The sequence below is a fragment of the Acinonyx jubatus genome, chromosome C2 (genome assembly GCF_027475565.1).
Source record: "Acinonyx jubatus isolate Ajub_Pintada_27869175 chromosome C2, VMU_Ajub_asm_v1.0, whole genome shotgun sequence".
Taxonomy (NCBI): Eukaryota; Metazoa; Chordata; class Mammalia; order Carnivora; family Felidae; genus Acinonyx; species Acinonyx jubatus.
Genome location: NC_069384.1, coordinates 139696333 through 139717509, shown reverse-complemented (window position 1 = coordinate 139717509; position 21177 = coordinate 139696333). Strand labels below are relative to the sequence as shown.

The 21177-nt window shown below is 44.1% G+C and overlaps 1 protein-coding gene across 12 annotated transcripts in view; it reads right to left on the bottom strand.

Annotated features, from left to right (window-relative positions):
* Nucleotides 1-21177, bottom strand: part of RARB (retinoic acid receptor beta) — a 747871-nt gene that overhangs the window by 131252 nt on the left and 595442 nt on the right. For 11 of the 12 annotated variants that reach the window (XR_008298027.1, XM_053221534.1, XM_027040933.2 and 8 more), the window contains one exon: nucleotides 11081-11229. Coding sequence is in view for 6 of the 12 variants with exons in the window: in XM_053221534.1 (XP_053077509.1) it covers nucleotides 11081-11229 (149 nt within the window). In the remaining 6 variants the exon portion in view is untranslated. Of the gene's footprint in view, nucleotides 1-11080; nucleotides 11230-19336; nucleotides 21110-21177 lie in introns of those variants that run through there. The other variant, XM_053221535.1, reaches the window with a different exon arrangement.

Sequence of the window (21177 nt, the reverse complement as noted above, 5' to 3'; positions counted from 1 at the left end):
TCTTAATGAGAGACATATGTCAGTCTCCAACAGTCTGCTTGCCACAGGGATTTTCTGGGGTCATTCTGGCTACGTGTGATTTGTGCCTTGTGGAATCTAAGCCCTGCGAAAGGTCTTGCTCTCCTGGGTAAGCCTTGCCAGTCTCTCAAAATGTCAAAAGAGGACAGATCAAGAATATAGAGATGTTTAGAATCATAAACTTTGAAAACACAGTTTGATAAGATTCAGGAAAATTAAATGCAGAAACGTATCCAAATTGGTTCCCACAATAACCACTTCGGTAACAGAAGTAGATGATAAGTCCAGAGCGTGGACGGTGGAACTTGGTCCCAGAAACTCTGAAGTTTTCACATCTGTGAAATGCGGGGGGGGGGGGAACCTATGCCACCTACTTCTCCAAAAGGTATGAAGGTCAAATAAAAAGCCTCAGCAGAAACTGTTAGCGCTCCACCAAATTCATTACTTCCTTCCACGACGGCAGGTCTGTACCTGGGCACAAGGCTAGACTACACGTCTTGCAATCGGTTTTGGTCATGGGAGCAGTTCTTGCCGAATGACGCATGCCACTTCAGGCCCTGGCTTTTAAGGAGCAGGCAGGCGACCTCCCCCCATGCTCTCGCTCTCATTCCAGATGATAACTAAAGACCTAATGGATGCCAAGCTATAATGCTGGCAGGAGCCAGACTTCCTAATCCCTGTACAGAAGAGAGACGATACCAACCAGGAATACATGCCTTGAACTGACATGTGCAAAAGAAAAAACTCTGGACAAGATTTTGCACATTTTGGAGTGTTTCTGGTTTTGTTTTGTACCGCAGCTAAGCTCAGCCTAATTTAATTCCATATGTGAGCGTGCTTTAGAAACTAAGAGGCAATATCAGTGTAAGATATTTTCACCGTTTCTGTGCTCTTACACAGGTCTGCAGGTGGGAAGAGAGGCAACCACACAGAGGGAGAAAGACTAGGGGCTCACAGCCTTGCCCTCATGAAGAGAAATAAAGGGGCTGCGAAAACAGGATGCCCTTGCCAATTTCCTTCTTATTACTTTTTTCCAAGAGTTCACCCAGGAGAAGGAAATATAGAATTGAAAGCTCTCTATTTAACCTCTCTGGTAAAAGCTTTAGAAAGAAAAAAGGCCATAACACTCATCTCCCGAAAGTAACTAAATCACCACTGATGATGGTACAAATTTGATTTATACGGAAATGATTTTCAGTCATAGTTTATATTACTCTCAGGAAACCCTGAAAATATTCTTTTATTTCTCTGACAAAAATACACTTTTGTTTTTGTTTGGTGTAATTGTAATACATCGTCACCATTCATTTTTAGAAGACGGTCTCTAGAAATTTTGTCAAAGCAACTTCTTTTGCTTCTCATCCCTCATTGGCTTAAAATCAGAAAAAAGAGTGTTGATTTTTGATTAATTTTTTTTAATTGACCAAAACATGAAACGGGCACTTGAGACATCACTGGGAGGTGAGCCATTTTCAAATCAACAGGCTAACTATCAACATTGGGAATTGCTTCTCTAGTATGTGACAGTGGTGAAACCTCTACCAAAAATGGCAGACCATTAGTTTGTTTAATAAAAACAGCAAACGAAAGTGTTCCAGATATTTTTAAACAGCAAGCAAAGTAACCATTTCAACAAGCATTTCTGAACTTCTAATGATTAGAAAATGCATAAACCATTTAAAACCACCAAATTAAATCGACTGTTTTCACCAAGCCAACATGAGAAAAAAAAATACAGGGTTGCAAGCTAATTCAAAATTCGCCCTCCACTTCCTGTTTATTCATACACCAGGAAAAAAAAAAAAAAAAAGACTTCTCTGCCTTTTCAACCCAAAATGATTTCTCAATTTAGAATAACATTTATCCAGAAGAAAAAAATGTGTTTTCTCCTTCAGTAGGATCTATTACTAGGAAAAGCCAGATTGCCATTTCAGCTCTCTTAATGTTTCTAGACACGGAAGTAGATTTCTAGATGTTGAGATTTTTATTTACATTAAAGCACTAAGAGCCCACAGTGTTCCTGAGTATATCATTACAGGTACTAGCCCTTAAGAGTCTGCTTGAAGACAGTATGGAAGAGAAGGGTTAACTCTGAGGTGGAAGGCAGAAATTACTAAGAAAATGAGCTGCACTTTGGCCATAAAAGGCCTTTTCCTGTTTATAAAATTTATAAGCGTTTCATTAAGGCATCGTTACAAACCCTATATAATGAGATGCAATTATGATATTAGATAGGACGTATAAAATTATACGTGCATTACCACAGAATTATACCTGCTTGATTATGTTATTTATTACTGTATCAATTACTGTATAATTACAAGTAATTTGTGATAAAAAAAAATCACTCATGCACCGAAGCCCTACTATGTGAAGAGCACTGTGCTGGGCACCAAGACCAGTCCCAGCCCTCCTGGAGCTTATAGTCTGAAAGAAGAAGAGGGTATCAAACCAATGCTTCCATAAATAATAACTTCATTACAGTCCCAGTAAGGGCTACAAAGGAGAACAATAAAAAATGTAAAAGAGGGAGATCTAGCTGGGGGATTCTGGAGAAGACATGATATGTAATGAGTCTTCTGGAGCGTCTTTAATGCCTGGCTGATCCCCAGATGCCTGCACAGGACAAAGCAAAACCAGTGTCGACGGAATGAATATGTTTCCATTTTTCCACCTAATTCTTCATAGGCTATTCCAAGTTCCTTTGCTTTCAACTTTTGCCGTAGACACTCCTCTCCTCTTCCCCATCTGGAAAATGCTAACACATCTACAAAATCGTCTCTTGTCTACAGCCTTCCCTGAATGTGTCAGAGGGATGTGAGGCCCAACCTCTGTGCTCATCAAGCCCCCTAAGGGTCAAAGAACATGGTACACGCACTGTTTGTCTATCCACTCAGGCCATAAATATTTACCATGCCCTTATTATTCAACAAGCACCTCTCTACGTACTTTATACACACTGGGATACAACTTTGGGAACAAAATACATAAAACCTTTCCTTTCTGTACCTAAGCCTTGTCGCAGAAAGTGTTAAATAGGTGTCTGATTAATGGCAGAATAAGTCAATTCTCCATTACTGGCCGATTTGAATACGAATGGCTCTTTGGGTCTATGAGGGGACCGACTTTGTAGGGTTCGAAAACTTAATGAAATCGATGGCGAGCTTCATAATTCAGTTTTAGCTATTGCCTTTAGCATGGTACGTTGTTCTTGGGGCCCAATGCTGTGGGAGGCCTCTGAACAGAAGCAAAGATCAGTGTGGCAAAGCCAGAAATGTTCTCCAAACAGAGCATACCGCTCGTGTTTATCCATGCCAATTAAAAACAAAAAAACAATGTCGTTTTAAGTGGCCTCAGTCAAATAAAATCACTAAGCACATTTATAGTATTTAATAGAAGTTCTAAAATTAAGTGCAGACATCCATCTTCCTGATTGCAAAACTTTTTGTGACAGAACATATTACTTGCTGTCTGCCAGGGAAAAACAGCCCATTGGCCGAACACTGTCGTGGAGATGAGGGCCTCCCTTCTTCAGAGGCAAGGAAAACAAAGGCAGATGAGAAAATGGACAAAATTAGCCCTGAGGGACTGAGGGGGCTAGTGCAGTTTAAACTCCCAAAGGCTGCTTTAAATAGAAGGCTACCAGCGTGACCTTAAGCAAGCATTTCCTCTGTGCCCTTGTGGGGAAGGCTCACCATCATGGCGGCACCCAGGGGCTCCCCATGGGGGCTGGACAGTGGCTCCCAAACGCTAGCTTGTGGATGGGAAGTTTCCACTCATCAAGGGCAAAGCAGAGAACAAGGACACAACACCATCTGGGAGCGTGCCCGAGGGTGGGTCCTGTCTGTTAACCGGCCCTTCTTGGGAAAGCCGGCCTTGTAAGCTCTTCCTTTTTTTGCTTTTTGTTGTAAAAATGCCATTTCTTTTATGAAATGATTGATCCAGTAGGGTTGTTTTTCTTTTTAAGTATTCTCCCACCTGCTTTTAATTTGTTACCCCATGAAACCCCCACTGTAGAACATAACCTACCATCGCTTCCTACCTGCTGTTTCCCTGCAGCTAAAGCAGCGGGGTGCTTTCCAACAGGCATAAGATTTCAATCCCAGCCTTCAAAAAGACAAGCTGTGTGACCTTAACCAAGTTCCTTTACCTCTCTGAACCTCAGTTTTCTCATCTGTAAAATGGGCATCTTTAAGCCTACTCCCTACAGTGCTCTTGTGAGAATTAAACGAAACAAGCGTATCAAACGCCCCAATGCCTGGTATAGAGAAGGTATTCAACAGGCCAGTTTTCTCCTCCCCCTACCCACCCCTCGACTTACAAATACCCACACCGCATAAGCCATCCTAATAAGAAATGAGTACAATAACTCTGTTTTACCTTAATATTTGGTGTAGGGTTGGGTTCATACTTGTGAATTAGAATTTCACAAATGTATTAAGGCCGAGAGAAGGTAACAGATACAGCAAAGAAAGAAGAAATTGCCCTAGAGTCAGTTTTGATCTAAAATGCTTTCCCCTGTTACACAGTTGGTTCCTTCCAACCATAAGATCTCCCCTCACTCCTGAATAAATCAGGTATCCCTCCACTATTATTTACCAGACCATCCTGTTCCTTTTCTTCCAACTTTGGATTGTTTATCATCTGTTCATCATTTGTGTGAGACAAGAAGTTCCAGGAGGACCATCTCTCTTGCATTTACTGTTGTATCTCCAGGGTATGGCCTACGCCCTGAAACTTAGTTCAATAATTATCTGCTAAAAGATGATGGAATGGTGAATACAGTTGTGAGAAGAGACTTAACACATGAAATCAGGAGTTAATGGAAGACGGTAGGTGCCCGGGTGGCTCAATCAGTTGAGCGTCCAACTCTTGATTTTGGCTCAGGTCATGATCTCAGGGTCGCGGGATTGAACTCTCCATGCTGAGCATGGAACCTGCATAAGATTCTCTCCTCTGTCTCTCTCTCTGTCTCTGGCATGCTCCCTTGCTCACGGTCGTGCTCTCTCAGGGAAAAAAAAAAAAAAAAAAAAAAGACCATATACAGTGAAATTCCAGCTCTAATATACTCCCCCGTTTTGCAAGGTGACTTGGCCACTTTTCCTCTTCAAAGGTGCAGTCTATTTCTCTATCCCTCAGGCTGAGGTTTGACCATGGAACTTGTTTGACCAATAGGACGTTAGCAAGTGTGATGCAGCCAGAAGTTTGCTCACTGGTGCTTGTCCTCTCTTATGATGGGGAACCCATCCACCACCATGTGAACAAATCCAGACTAGGCTAATGGATGAGGAGTGGTAACACAGGAAGAGGATCCAGTCGTTCTGCCAAGGACTCTGTCATGTGAGGCCACCTAGACCACCTGAACCAAGACAAGAAAACCTGCACAGAATTGTGACAAATAATACATGTCTACTGTTCAGCCAACAAGCACGTGGGTTATAAGCAAGAAAAGCTTACTAATACAGCAGCTCATAAAATACATCCCATAAACCTCTCCAAAGTAAGATGCTAGGTGTTTCTGGAAGCAGCTCACTTATAAGGAAACTGCGAAGAAGTGGGAGCTGAGTGGGAATGAGGGGTTACAGTAAAAACAGAGAGAGAGAGAGAGAGAGAGAAAGGGAGAGAGAGAGAGAGGCGGAGGTCTTGAAGCTCCCATCATGGAGCCCTGGGCAATTGACATGAACTTCTGTTCAACAATATTCCTGAAGGAAGTGGGAAGGAAGCACCACATTCCCGGGCCTACAGTCCACCAGAAACAACTGGCCTGGCACCTTTGGCATGAGTCCTTTGGACCACCAGCCTTTGACTTTTACAAATTGTGAGAAAGAACATATCACCACGTATTTAGCAAAGGCCCAGAAACTAGGTCCAAGGGCCAAATGTGGTCCATTGCTTATTTTTATAAATAAAGTTTGATTGAAACATATCAATGGCCATTCTCTGACGTATTGTCTATGGCTCCTTTCATACTACCGCGACAGAGCTGAGTGGCTGTGACAGAGACCAGATGGCCTTCAAAGCCTAAAATATTTACTATCTGACTCCTTACGGAAACGACTTGCCAACCCCTGTACTGGAATAATCAGGGTAGGTTCTAAGGAGTGGTTGGGTCTTAACCTGAGTCTTGAAAGAAAAAGGCGGTGTTTATTTTTGGTATAAAGAAATGGAGAAAGGCTGAAAGAACATTACAAGAAAGAATACTAAGAGTATAACTGATGCTACATCACTGTGTGAAAGTTATTAAGTTAATGACAACACAAACCATAATTGAGTGTACCGGCCACTTCCCATGGGCCAGATACTGTTTGCTTTATGGTCACTCATTTTATACTCCCAACAATATCATGAACTAGACAGTATTATTACCTCCATTTTTCCCTATGAGAAGAGAGAGACGCAGACAATTAAAGATGCTTGCCCAAGGTCACAAAGCTATCAAGTAGACTAACTAGGATTCAAATACCTAGTTAGTATTTACATTTATAGTATTTATATCAGCCTAACTGGTATTCTCACTCTCAACTCCATAATCAATATAAAATATGATGAAGGCCAAAATTATGCATAAATTCTAGCTATGAGCAATCAGACGGTTTCTTGAAGGCACATGAAAATCAACTTTATCACTTTACATTGCTTACCCTTTTTGGCCACACCACATGTTCACTTTATGTCCTCTTTGTCCCTTGCAAAAAACCTGTCATTGCTCAGCTGGAAATTCCCTGAACGGGACATCCCTATGGTGCATCTAGTGGTTATGTTGCCATAGTGATGCTGTGTCAACACAGTGGTCACTGGCCATTCCCAGAGGTCGACTGCAACCCATTCATTAAATTCTGAGTCTGAGACTGCCACCTATTCCCTAAGAAGAAAGAAGGTTCTCTTCCCCAAACAAGAGTCAGTAAGGTCGTCCTGGTCATGACAGGCTGAAGCCACCGTGGGCATTACTTCTTCCAGACATAAATTCGGTTCTGTTAGGGAGTCCTATTTTAGAGCAGAGGCTCCCAACCCGGAACAGTCATCTTTGATCTCTAGCCAAAAAATGGGCCAGCCCTTATCGGTCGATCAGGGACCCTGGTATATCTGCTCGTAGCTCCAAATGATAACATGCATGGGGCCCCTTATAAACAACCTAATTAAATGTAGGCAGAATTCCAGGACAGAAGTTGTTTCTTGATTCATTACCTTATCATCACATTGGGAGAGATTCCTAATAGATAGTCTCTAATACGATTAACTTTTAACAGACTCACAGATATTAAATTGATAGGCCTCTTTTAGAGGGCATTTTGGCAATTTGTATCAAAAGCCTTAAAAATGTACGAAGCCAATGACCTAGAAATTCCAAGCCTACTAATTTATCCTAAAAAAAATGATCACAGATATACCTCAAGGCTATACGTTATTATTTATAATAGAGAGAAAACTGCCAACACCTTAACTGAACAACAGGGAATTCGTTAAAGACATTACGATACATGGGGCGCCTGGGTGGCGCAGTCGGTTAAGCGTCCGACTTCAGCCAGGTCACGATCTCGCGGTCCGGGAGTTCGAGCCCCGCGTCGGGCTCTGGGCTGATGGCTCAGAGCCTGGAGCCTGTTTCTGATTCTGTGTCTCCCTCTCTCTCTGCCCCTCCCCCGTTCGTGCTCTGTCTCTCTCTGTCCCAAAAATAAATAAACGTTGAAAAAAAAATTAAAAAAAAAAAAGACATTACGATACAGCCATAAATTACCACATTAATGTTATAACCCTAAACACTAGGCAGTTGTTTAAATTTTGGCCATGAAAGACTATTAAATTTAAAAAGCAGATTAAAGCCAGCATACAACATAAAATTCTATTTTTATAAAAAACAAAACAACACGCACGTCCTCATAAAAACATAGACTTAACACAGGTTTTCTCCCAGGGTAGACCTATGGTGGTTTAAATTTTCTATTTTTTGTATACAATGAACTTTAGTTTAGTGGCTTTTAAAAATGATGACTGTTATCTTTAATTTTGTCTTAATCATTATTTCTTCTCCTTTGGCTGTACACTATACTTTCGACTTACGCTTTTCAGTTCGGTGAATTTTAGCACAACATTCGTTGTCCCAGGGAGCCAAAACACAATCTTTCTTTCTTTTTTTTTTTTTTTTTTAATTTTTTTTCACGTTTATTTACTTTTGAGACAGAGCATGAACAGGGGAGGGTCAGAGAGAGGGAGACACAGAATCTGAAACAGGCTCCAGGCTCTGAGCTGTCAGCACAGAGCCCGACGCGGGGCTCGAACTCACGGACCGCGAGATCACGACCTGAGCGAAGTCGGCCGCTTAACCGACTGAGCCACGCAGGCGCCCCAAAACACAGTCTTTCTCGACAACCTAGGGGAAAGGCAGCCCGCGTTTTCAGAGCTCGACAAAACCCACCAGGCAAATCCCCTCAAATTCAACGAGTGGCTGCCCAGCCTTCTTGGGCTTTCACTCTGTGAAAAAGCTGTGCCATAACAGCACTCTGTACAGCGGAACCAAGTTTATCAAAGTTGCCTGCGCTGGTCCGGGTTTTGTTTTTGTTGGGGTTTTTCCTAAAAAGAGTCAGAATCCAAAATTACGACAAGAGGTTGGGGAATTAGCTGACTAAGAGCTGATGAAAACAGCGTGTACCGTGCGGATTGTGAAAGAGTTTAATGCGTAGGGCCTGAAATCTGCTGGGGAAGACAGACGCTGGATCATTTCTTTTCCCAGGACATAACGGGAGCAGGTAAGCTGGGTTACAACATACCGCATTCAGATTTCTGGACAGGACATGACTTAACATTTTTTTTTTTTTAAATAAAGGAGTGCCTTCTAACTTTCAAACGGTCGTTAGGAAAGGGTTTATTTACATATTGCCAAACCAGTGGACAGAGTGAACTGGTGTTCTGCCACAGATGTCCCAAATCTCAGGACAAGGCGAAGCGGGGTCAGCTAGCAACCAACAATAAAAGCGACCACTGGACGCGCAAATGTTTCACTTTTCACCCAGCTGCCAACTGGCTGCTGTGTGAACTTGCCTGACCACCTTATCCGAAGCTACTGGAGGAAAGGACACGCCTTTAAAGCAACCAACACAATGCCAGAGGTAGAGAGATGTTCCTAGGTCTTCCGTGGGTTCCCCGCAACTAGCCTCACTCAGTAAAACGATACATGTTTTTTCAAAGGACTTGAAAAGAAGGGAAACCTCACATAATTTCTTTCAGGGGCTGAGTGACATTTATGTGTTTGTTCAACCGAGGTCTTTAAGCACCCACTATATGCCACACTGTGTGTGAGCTACTGTGCAGGAAAGCTAGGGCCCCTATCCATTTTGTGTCACAGACAATAAGGCATTCAGGGCGGTAGACTGCATGCAAACCTGACTCCATTTCTCCTTACCCTGTATTCCTGCCTCTAATAACGTGACCTTCCAGCTTCTTGCCTTAGAAAGTTGAGTTTACATTGGGTACCTGGGTGGCTCAGTCGGTTAAGCGTCTGACTTCAGCTCAGGTCATGATCTCCCGGTCCATGAGTTGGAGCCCCAAGTTGAGCTCTGTGCTGACGGCTCAGAGCCTGAAGCCTGCTTTGGATTCTGTCTCTCTCTCTCTCTCTCTCTCTCTCTCTCTCTCTCTCCCTCTCTGCCCCTCCCCCACTCATGCTCTCTGTCTCTCAAAAATGAGTAAATGCTAAAAAAGAAAGAAAGTTGAGTTTATGTTCCTACCAGCTGAGCATCACTGGCCTTACGACTTACTTTGACCAACAGAATGTGTCACAAGTGACAGCATGTCACATCTGAGCCTAGGCCTCTGGAGACCCTGAGTGTCCTTCCAGAATCCTGCCTGTGCAAATAAGCCAGTACTAGCCCTACAGGCATGAGAGACCACATGGGGGAAAGACCAAAGTTCCCAGCCAACAGGAGCCTTCGACAACCCCCAGAAGAACAGCCAACTGGGGAACCTGCAGCTGACCAGGAACGCACAGTGGAGCATAGCTGGGAGCAGATGAACCACCCAGAGGAACCTGGCCTGCAGGGCTGACCCACAGAACCATAAGCCAAATAAAAGCTTGTTGTTTTAAGCCATTCATTCAGCTATAGGATGGTTTGTTACACGACAGGGCCTACCCAGTACAAACAGAAATAATAACTAACTCTGACAAGCCAAGTACAAAATGCCACCAAGCACCCGATGGGAGCACCTGTCATATTATTCCAACGTGTTTATAATTACAACGTATCATCCAATGTAGACATATGAAGAACGGATCTGACCAACCATCCTAGAGAACATAAAGAAGCTGTATATCGGGGGAAGGGCCAGCTCGAGACAGCCATAGTTCCTTTGAAAAATGGCCTGTGGATGAGTTGGATTTGCCTATGAAGTCATTCTTTGTTTCTTTTCTCTCTCTCTCTCTCTCAAAAAAAAAAAAATAAGCTCTTTCATTCAATTAAGACTGTTGGACTCCATAGCGATTGTCTAACTTGATTCAAAGCAGCCATATCCTCTCTGACACATGTTCAGCCTCCCCTACTCGGTAGGCTGGAATTTTAAATCCAGCTCTCCTGAATTTATGACACACACACAGTAGCAAGTCCCTACAGGCCGAAAATCAAACTGTAACTCAAAGGCCACAGGGCTGAGGAAACAGCCAGAAGATAAATCCCAATTTCTAACCTTGGATTCTGAGCAAGTTGATTTAGTGGACTGTCAGTCATATTTAAAAATAAAATAAAACTACAAAGACAGCAGACGGCATGTTCTAAAGAGAAACGGGGTGATGCTTTTCTGGACTCCTTCAAAAAGCTCTGGTTACCTGCAAAGACCTGTTATGTTATTTTAAGGGCCCTAGAACATTTGGCCCCAGTCAGTCATTTGCAGGAGTTTCTGAATTTTCAACTCATGAGACACAAGGAAGGAATGAAACCATCAAATAAACACAGCGCGCCACACTGGGGGTGACATTGCCCAGGGCAAAGCAGCCTGTTTCTGGAGCCAAGCAGGTCACGCCCCCACCCCGAGCACGTGGAGAGTGAGCGCACACTGGGCGCAGAGGCCTGTGGGTACTCACCTTGCAGCCCTCGCAGGCGCTGACCCCATAGTGGTACCCGGATGATTTGTCCTGGCAGACGAAGCAGGGTTTGTACACACGAGGGGGAGGAAGCGGAGACGGAGGGCTGGGGACCAGTTCCTCGGAGCTCGTGCTTTGCGTTTCAATCGCTGTGGTGCAGAGGGGGTGGGGGGGTGGGGAGAAAAAAAGATAATCTGTCAGTTCATTTCTTTCTCACCAGTGAAATCCCCGGCCGCGGCCCCAAGTTCAGCAACGACCCGAGCAAGGATAGGCCCACAAGAACACCTGTCACCGTGGGCACAGCAGTGGGACAGGGACACGGAGCTGTGCGGTTCACAGGGAGAGCCCACAGGCCTCTCTCATTTGCAGCGCAGCACAGCAGTGTGCGGGAGAGGATTTTATCACCAGGCCACCCTCCAGAGGACCAGGAATTCAGAGCGGCGCAGTGACTTGTCCCGGATCAATGGCGCGGCGCAAGAGCCAAGACCCAAAGTCAGATTTTCACACTGCAGACCCGAAGCTCTTTCTTTCAGCTCTTCTGCTGCCCCTCGCTTCCGATTCACGGAGAGTCTCTGCAATGACTTGTTTGACCCTGTTGCTCACTTAATTAATCAAAAGTAAATTTCCTAAGACAAACGAAGAAAATGCCAGAAGCAGCTACTGGGCAAGCATATGGGGAGGGCCTGCAGGGTGCAGCCTTAAGGGATCTTCATTAATCACAATATGGATGGGGTGCCCCGGTGGCTTAGTCGGGTTGAGGGTCCCACTCGGGCTCGGGTCATGATCTCACCGTCCGTGAGTTCGGGCCCCACATGGGGCTCTGGGTTGACAGCTCAGAGTCTGGAGCCTGCTTCTGATTTTGTGTCTCCCTCTCTCTCTGCCCCTCCCCTGCCCACGCTCTGTCTCTTAAAAATAAATAAAGATTAAAAAAAAAAAAAAAAAACACTGGTAAGACCTTTGCTACTCCAAGACTAGTCCTTGGACCAGCAGCATCAGCATCACCTTCTAATCAGCATCACCATCTACTAAGATCATCAGCATCTTATTAGAAAACATACCATCAGGCCCCAGCTCAAGCCTACGGAAGCAGAATCTGCATTTTAACAAAACCCTCAGATTGCCGAACATACAATTTATTTTTGAGAAGCAGTGGGTTATCCTAATGATAGGAGAGTCATACAGCTCTTTATTCTAGATTTTAAAATACACGGGGTGCTTGGCTGGCTCAGTCCTTAAGCATCTGACTTCAGCTCAGGTCATGATCTCACAGTCTGTGATTTCAAGCCCCATATCGGGTGAGCGCGAGTCCCGCTTCAGGTGAGCGTGAGCCCTGCTTTGGGTAAGAACACAAGCCCCACTTTGGGTCAAACACGAGCCCCGGGTGAACCCCACTTCTCTCTCTCTCTTCCTCTCTCTGCCCCTCATTCACTTGCGCTCTCCCTCAAAAACAAAAACAAACAAACAAAAAACCACAATTCCCCATCTCATTTTCTAACCACCCAAATTCCATGGTTAATAGGAATTCATAGAATTTAAGATCCGAGGGTTCTCCCATCCCTTGTCTCCAGATGCATGTTCAAAGCCAAAGCAAGACCTGGCTCATTTCCTATCACAGGCAAAAGTGCTCATGAAGTATGGTGGGAATGAGGAAGGGAGTGACTCACCCAAAGTCATCGAATAATGTTCCAGAATCTTCCAATCTCCAAATTACTTGAGAATATACAGTAGATTCCCCAGAGAGTAAGATTTCCAGTTGTTCCACTACTCACAATCTTCCAGACGAGATATTCTACCAACGTTATTGTCTTACAGCTAAGCCTTCAGGAAGCTGGGGCAACTCTACCCCTTCACACACTGTGAATCCACCCCCATATCTTATAATCCTGCTACCACGCCACCATCATCTCTCACCTTAGCTACTCAAGGGTCTCGCTGTCCCTACGCTTCTACCCGAGGATCCCTTCCTCAAATGCACAGTCGGATAACTGTTCAAAAAGTTAAAATCAATCCCTCTCCCTTACTTGTCGAAAACCCTCCAAGAGTCACCAGTTAGATCAAAGCCAATCTCATTACTGTGTTCCACAAGGCTCTTCACGATACAGCCCCTTAGCAACAACATCACTGAACTCAATCATTCTCATTTATCGATTTCTAAACACCTGCCTTCTATTCCATCTCTTGACGAGGCCAAGCTCTCCGACCAACTTAAGGCTACTGCCCTTAAACCATTTCCCCTAATTGGAGAGCTCTTCGAGCAAATGTCACCTCCTCAGAGATGGCTTTTCTACAGAAAGCCCCTTCCCACTCCTGATCGCTACATCCCATCATTTTATTTTCTGTAAAACTCTAACTAGTACTCAAATTTAGAAAGTTTGTGTACAACTTTATATTCTCTCTCTGCCTCCTTCCAACTATGGGTTTCATGACGCCAACCTACCTACGTGCAGCATTTACAGCTGTGTTCCAGGCCTAGTGGTCCTGGCACACAATAGGTAGGCAATCGATAAATATTTGTTGAATTAATACATGAACTTGTCCCCTTTTCTTTTTTTCTTTATTCTAAGCACTAAGAGCCCCTCTAGGTTGTTAGGTAACCCGATTACAAATCAAATAGCTTTTATATACTCATTTGCTTCCTCAAAAAAAATTAATTATCCTTTTGGAGTAGAATCAACTATAATTATAGTATTTTCATAATTCAGAAGTTTCTTGGAATGAATTCATTAGAGTAACGCAGGTCTAGTAGATAAATCTATATCACAGTCTCTACCGGTTAGAAGCAAGGTATCTGGGACAAAGACGGCTCTTACTCTGGGCAGCTTGGCATTATTGTGACAAGTGTTCTGCAGAAAGGCTGGCATCTGAGATGTCACTAAAGCTTATCAGATCAGCTCTCAAGCTGTAAATGCAAAAGCAGGCCTCACACTAAGCTAATCAGCTTCACTGAAAGCAAATGAGAAATAATGACATCAACAAGAAAACAGTACTTGTTCAAAATACAGAATAATATACTGCTCTGTGTTAACAATCTAAGAAAACAAACATGCAGAGCATCTCCCCCAAACCATCTCCTTAGAGAAAGGTGCTGTCATCATCTTAGCATATATCCTTCCAGACCACTTTTCTATGCATATAAATGATTTTGGTTCGTTTGCTTGTTTACTAAAGTGGACTTCTACTGTAGATTCTGTTTGGGACTCTAACTTACTGTGTCATGGGTTTATTTCCTCGTCCATAAATATTTTTCCTGCAAAACATTCCATTATGATGAACCTCTTTGTAGCTAATCTCAGCACATGCCTGTGGCAGATCAATTCTCAGAAGTGGAATTACCAGCTCAAAAGGTATGGTTGTTTCACAATATTTTGTTAGTTTTTAATTCACGTTGACAAACTGACTTCAAGAAAGGCTGTGTCACTCCTAATACATCAACGTGAGCGAGTCCTTCCCTAAATGCCTCCCCAAACTCCCAGATTTTATTTGTATGGCTTCACCTCCACCCGACTGCTTCAACAACGCTGACGGAGCTGTGTCGTCACCACCATGATCAAGCCTGCACTGTGCTCTCCCCAGAAGCAATGTGTGGTGTGTGTATTTGTGTGTTTCCACGTTCTACTCGCTCGTGTAGAACAGCTAATCTGGCTTGTCTAGGAAAGTTGTAAATAGAATTCTGTTAGGGCTGGATTCAGCTGTCAGAGTTATGCCCTGAATTTCAAAAGTGGGTGGTAATTTCCATAAATATGTCACTTTAAATACATGTCCTAAAGGGAATCCAGCATTTCACCCTCCCAAAGAGAGGAAAGAGAAGTTGGGCAATTTAATACCCAAAAAACTCAGGGCAAAGCACACTTTTGAAAAGGGGAGAGACCTCACCAACCCCAAAACATTTCACAAAGTTTGGTAAAAGTCTTCTTCTACAGATCAGAATCACTTATAATAAATGAATGAATTCAGCACGTTTTTCCTGAACAGTTGCCATGAAAGGAAATGTTCCATTGTAAGCAATCAATAGTGATGGCTCTACACTTTTATTAAGGCTATGGTGATTTCACCAGTAATGTCCCTTAGCCTCGATGGTTCGGCCTAATGGAAAGTAAACCAACAATGAGAATACGATACAGCGGTTCTCAAAGCTAGCTGTACATCAGAACTACCTAGGGTGCTTTTAAACATTCTAACGTCCAGATTGCATCCCAAAACTAACATGCCAGAACGTCTGGGAACGGGAGCTAGGTATCAGTGTTTAACAAAGAAATCCTGGGGCACAGGGATAGTTCAGTTAAGCTTCTGACCGTGGCTCAGGTCATGATCTGACCAGGCTTGCGAGTTCAAGTCTCCCATTGGGCTATTTTAAGCAGAACCCACTTGGGATCTTCTGTGTCCCCCCCCCCCCCGCCCCTCCTCCACTCGTTTTCTCTCTCTCACAAAATAAATAAACTTAAAAAAAAAAAATCCCAGGTGAGTCCAAATTGTGGCGGTTCTAGCACAATGACAAAGAGAGCTAACGGCCCTACTGAGCCCAGTGAAATCAAAGAAGACCTCCCAGAGGAGGTGACCAGGCTGTGTTTCGAAGCACGAATTAATTCTTTCTGTCGTGGTTTGTAATTTGTAATTTAAAAATGCCGAAAATGAATCCCACACAAACATAAATAGGAAAGACTCATACATGCCAAGAAATAATCATCTTCAGAAAAAAAACGGTCCCACCGGTGGCAAAGAATTCAATGTCGGTGCTATAGATATTCAAATACCCCCTCCAAGTTGATAATCTATGGTCCTGTATTTCCTTTGTGTGGCCTATACCACAGAGAACAATGCAAAGCAAAACAGAAAAGCAAATCTCGGTGGTATGGTTGAATGCCAAAGCTAGCCTTAAGCAAACACGTCAAGACAAGTTCTAGAATTACAACCAGGATATGGCATCAATATAAAAGCAGATTTGTGCTTCAATGCAACCTCTAGACTTTTCAGTAAAAATATACTTTGGCAAAGTTTATTAGTGCTCCTCCTCCCCTTTTGTCCTCCCCTCCGACCACCACCAGTAAAGACAGTGGGAGACAAGGGAGGGGGACAGCCCGGGGCTCCCCTCTCGCTAGCCACTGTTGGTATTTAAGAGAGCTACACAGTGCTTGGCCATTGATCTGTTCACTGTCATCCTGCTTAAATCAATAATCTATTAGTCCCTTTAAATTAGAGTTAGATTCATCAAATGCCCTTGAGAGGTCTCAAACATTTTGTTCCTTATTCCAGGCAAGCACAATCAGTCTATGGAATGATAAAATTTTTGCTCGAAAACTCTGCAGGCTCAGCAGACAATGTGTCCTGTATTAGCTCATTCAGCGATCTCGGGCAGGCCAAAAAAGCAGTTTTTAGACTTCCCAGGGGGACAAGAGGCTTGTGTCATTCAATAAAACAACTGCACTCCAGCCATCCTGTTCAGTTTGGGGAAGCAGTCTTTGAGGAATAATTTGGATCTGCTTTTTGCCTCCTGCTTTTATTTATTTCCTTGCTTACTTATTGACTTATTCAGTTCTGTCTGGTGACTGCATCCCCAGTAAGCAGCAGCCTCCAACGTGGCATCCGAACCGCTGACCAGATGGGCTGCCTTGCTTCGTCAGGGAATGGCCAAGACAGAAGAGCTTCTGCCGCTCGGGCGAGATGGATGCTTGGTTCCGCGGGTCCCTGCCCAGAGCAGAGTCAGCACCAGGGGTGCCCTGGGCTGCACACGTGCCAAAGGAGACAGTGAGGCCAACCAAACCTGCACTGGCAGAAGCTTCTAGCCCGCGTTTGAAACCTTTCCATCCCTGCAACACAGAGATGGCTGTCACTAGGGAAACGAAGCTAGAATCGCCTTTCCTTCTAGAAAAATTCATTACAGGTCTTGTTTGCCTTTAAATTAATGCTCCTCAAAGGGTGGTCCAGATCAGCAACCAGCCACAGAATTCCTGAGGGTAAGGGGGGGGGGGGGGGGGGGAGAAGGCACTGGCTTGAAATCAGTGACTTTTCCGACTATCTGAGGTAGAGGAGGACCCATTCTAACTCCCCACCCCAGTCCCTCACAGCGTGATAAACTTCACTGAAAACAAATCCCTAGGAAAAGAACGTACAAACAAAACATTAATTTTCAGAAAAAAAAAAAAAAGGCATCGGAAAGGAGATGCCTGAAACACAAGCTACGACTTAAGGGAAAAAGAAAGATGTACTAGACATAAAATTAACTCTGTCAAACTGCTGTGAGGGTTTCTAAGCACTTGCTCTCAGTTCCGCCCTTGTCTCACCACGGACGGACTGGCAGCGGGCAGTTTAGGAACCGGCACCGGTCCGCAGCCAGCACTTCGAGGAGCCCTACTCTGTGAAGGGCTTCAAATCCAGAGGTCTGCAGGCAAAACAAAAACAAACTAGAGGGACTCTCCACAGACTGAGATGGTGTGAAAGCAGAACGCCAGTGCTCCCAAGCGACACAGCTTTTTTAAACGCCGCACAACTCTGGGGGGTTAAGTCGTTCCCCAAATAAAAGAACACCGAAGAAAGAATTAATGCTGTTGCCTGTTTAAGAGGCCTTGGCACTGGCGGACTTAACTCACCTGAGAAAACACAGTATAAATGCCCTTGTTGTTACAACACACCTGAGTGTCATTTAAACACACAGAAAGTCTCCAACAATAGCTCCCTTCACGATTCCTAACATGCTTGGCATTTTTCTAAAGGTTAGATCAAGTAGCAGATAACATTTTTAAGAGAGAGCACTGTATACTATGTTTTTTTTCTTTGTAAGAACTAATTTAGCGCTGCCTAAACCATGTTGACAGATTTCAGGATTTTATGTTGGGCCTGATTAGCGGCAGGCAGGCATCAAACATTATGAAAGCCCTGCCTTTTTACTAGAACCTTCGGTGATTAAGACAGTATTTTAATGCACTCTCTGGGCAGCTGAGCCTTAAAAGAAAAAGGAGTTGTAAAGTAAAAGGCATTTCCTGCATGGCCCCAGGGGAATTTTGAGCCCAGCGCTCCGGGACCCGGTGGGAGGGAATAATTTCAGCTAATTAAGGGAGAATAGCAAAGTGTTGCATTTGGTCAAAACATTCAGTGGGGCTTCATTTTTGTTGGCACCAAAGAGAGCCGGTCTGGATTTTTTCCCCCTTTTTCTGTGGACACACTGCAGGACTGCAAGGCCCACAGCTCACATACATTAGGGAGAAAGTCAAAGGAAACGCCAAAGTTCAACTAAAGTACAAGTAATTAGAACCAGATTCTCCTTTTGCCTGTGTGTGCGCATGCGCGTGCGAGCGCGGGTGTAGACGTTTTATTAAAATGTAATGTACATGGCTCGAAACGTTAGCGTGCGAGAAGAAAAAAAAAAAAACCCCGTACAAACTGTCGCTCATTTAATTTTCCTGTCGCCTCTTCGTTGGGGCGGGAGGTGGGGGAGGGATTGGGAGGATCAGCTCTTTTAATCACCTTTCAGGAGAAGCGGTTTGTTTCCACACGCACGGGATTTGCAAATCTGTGAATCACATTGTGAAATTAGGTAATTGCCAAACAAGAAAAACTTTGCTTTGAAATGGTCTCGCCTCATTCGGCTGCTGGCTTTGTTGTTATTAAGCAGCTCCAAGATTAGTCCAGGGTTTGGGGCAGGCAAAGGAGGGAGGGGGTGGGGAGAGAAGGAAAACATCAACGCGGGGCTTTGGCAGTCTTGACTCAGTAACCTGCCCGTGACCCTGAAGGAGTGTGTGTTTGCCCGGGTCACCCGGGATCCTGGCCGAGGGCTGGAGCTGGGTTATGAGAATCCCTGCTATTCTGACCACACATGCAACAGGTGCCGAACACAAGCAGGGGACAACAACAGGGGCTGGGGCCTGGGAGGAAGACTTTGATTTCGGAGTCCTTAAAAGAAAGCCATGCTTTTCAAAGTTTGATCCCCGGGCCGGCAGTATCACCATCACCTGGGAATTCGTTAAAATGTAGACTCTCAGCGCCACCCCAGATACGCCTGCTGCATGGAAACAGGCATCGTAACCACCCCCGTCCCACTCCAGGTAATTCCTAACCTAAGCACGTTAGTAACTTTCGAGACACCACGGCATAAAAATGCCTTGTTACCGCCCTAACCTCACGAGAATCCCAAACATTTTGCTGAGTCCATTTGGCATGGGAACTCTGTCAGCTTCCCCTTTGCCCAGGTCCTTACTAAATACTCCACCTTGTGAAGTACTTAATGCACTGAGAACTTCAGGCTGCGTGTGTGTTTATGCTCACCAGAAGCCAGAAGCCTTCGTTCTCTCCCACGGAATTCTGGCAGTGGCTTTTAGTTGGCAGCGGGTTCAAAGTTGCACAGGAAGAGCCTGAACTAATAGTATCTGCTATTTACTGAGCACTTACTAGGTGCCAGGGGCTGTGCTAGTTGTTTAACGTGTCTTAACTCGTCTAACTCCTCCCCAAAACCACGGGGAGGGGAGGGACCAGGAACTCTGCACTTTAGAATTAGGAATTTAAAAGCACAACAACGCTCTCAGCCTTTGCGAAAGAGACTGAAATGGCTTAATACACATCACTATTATTTCACTAAAACCCACAGCTTTTCTACCTTCTCATTCTCCATCTCCCTCATTTATTTTCTTTGCTAGAAACATCACTGGGTATGGTCTGCTCAGGGCTATTTACTCAAATTTGAGAACTGCGGGATTATGTACCTCCCTTTCTTTTAATTCATGGTTATAATTTTCCAAACACTGATTTGATTCCAGACATGGTTAAATGTGACGAGATAGTTTGGGCTTTAAAAAGAGAGAGAGAGAGAGAGGCTCAGAATCCACTAATCACTCCGCATTACAGCTACACCTGCCTGGGCTCACGGCCAGCAGAAATTATTCCTGGGACTGACTTTTACCATGGGAAGTGCTGTCATATTTTCATAAGGGACCATGACACGTTCAACACCTACATTTCATTTTTATAATACGCTTTCTTGCTTCAAGGAACATAGCCGAAAAGTATCTCATAGGTTGTTTTGGGTGACATTTTTAACAGACGATGCTTTCTATCACTATTTTCTAGGACATACTAAGATAGCTTATGACAGGGTTCAAATAAATTCTCCCTTAAAACCACTTAACAGGCCGACACATCTAACTACTTATTAATGATCTGAACTGAGAGGCATCAGAACTGGATCTGCATTAACTGAACAAATGCGGGAACCGGTCTCGGGAGTCATGTATAGATGAAGCTAATTGCATCGCAATATTAAGGTCCCCCTGAAGAGTTTATCTCAACACCAAAGGATTCAGTTCAATATTCCACTTCTAATCAGGATCCCCATAACTTCTAAAAAAGCAATTATTGCACTAATAAATGACATCCTATTATCTGTTCAAATTTCCTGCACATAAAGTTGATTAAAACTGGGGCATTAAAATACGTACCATCTCAGACACAAAATTCTTTGCGTATGTGCTGTTAATATACGCTAAAAACCACGTCGATACCAGCCTAACGGAAAAGTTATGAGGGGATACTTTTTGGAATACTGTGTTCAAGGAAGAGGGAGATGAAATTATGCTTTGTCACCTGGGGATCCTTGCTATCTTCTCAGGTCTGAGAACGCTAAGTGCGATTACGCCACCGTTTAGCCAAAGCCACGGTTCTCAACAAAATGATGCCCCACTTAGGCTGCAAAGAAGTTTTTTGGTTTGGTTTTGTTTTTCCAGGTGTGCGCTCATTTGAGTGGCCTGAAAATAACTTTGAAACCAATTTAATCCTCACTGTGTGGGTTTTCTTGATTCCTAAAAAGAACTAAAACACCATAAGCCCGCAGAAAACCGTATGTAGGAAGTGCTGGGAAGCGTGTGGGCTTTGCTGCCAGATGACCCTGGATTTGGATCCCTCTTCTGCCAGTAATTTAACGGCCATGCAGTTTTCCTTACTTCTCTGAGCCCTTGTATCTCTTTCATGAAAACGCAGACCATCCTCAAAGTCCTGTGGGCGAAAGGGAGGTAATGTTTGCAACTTGCCTGGCACCCAGTAAGCGCTCAGCAAGTAAGAGCCAACCCCTACATCTCCACCACCCTCCCCCCCACACATTTCTTTCCATCTTCCTT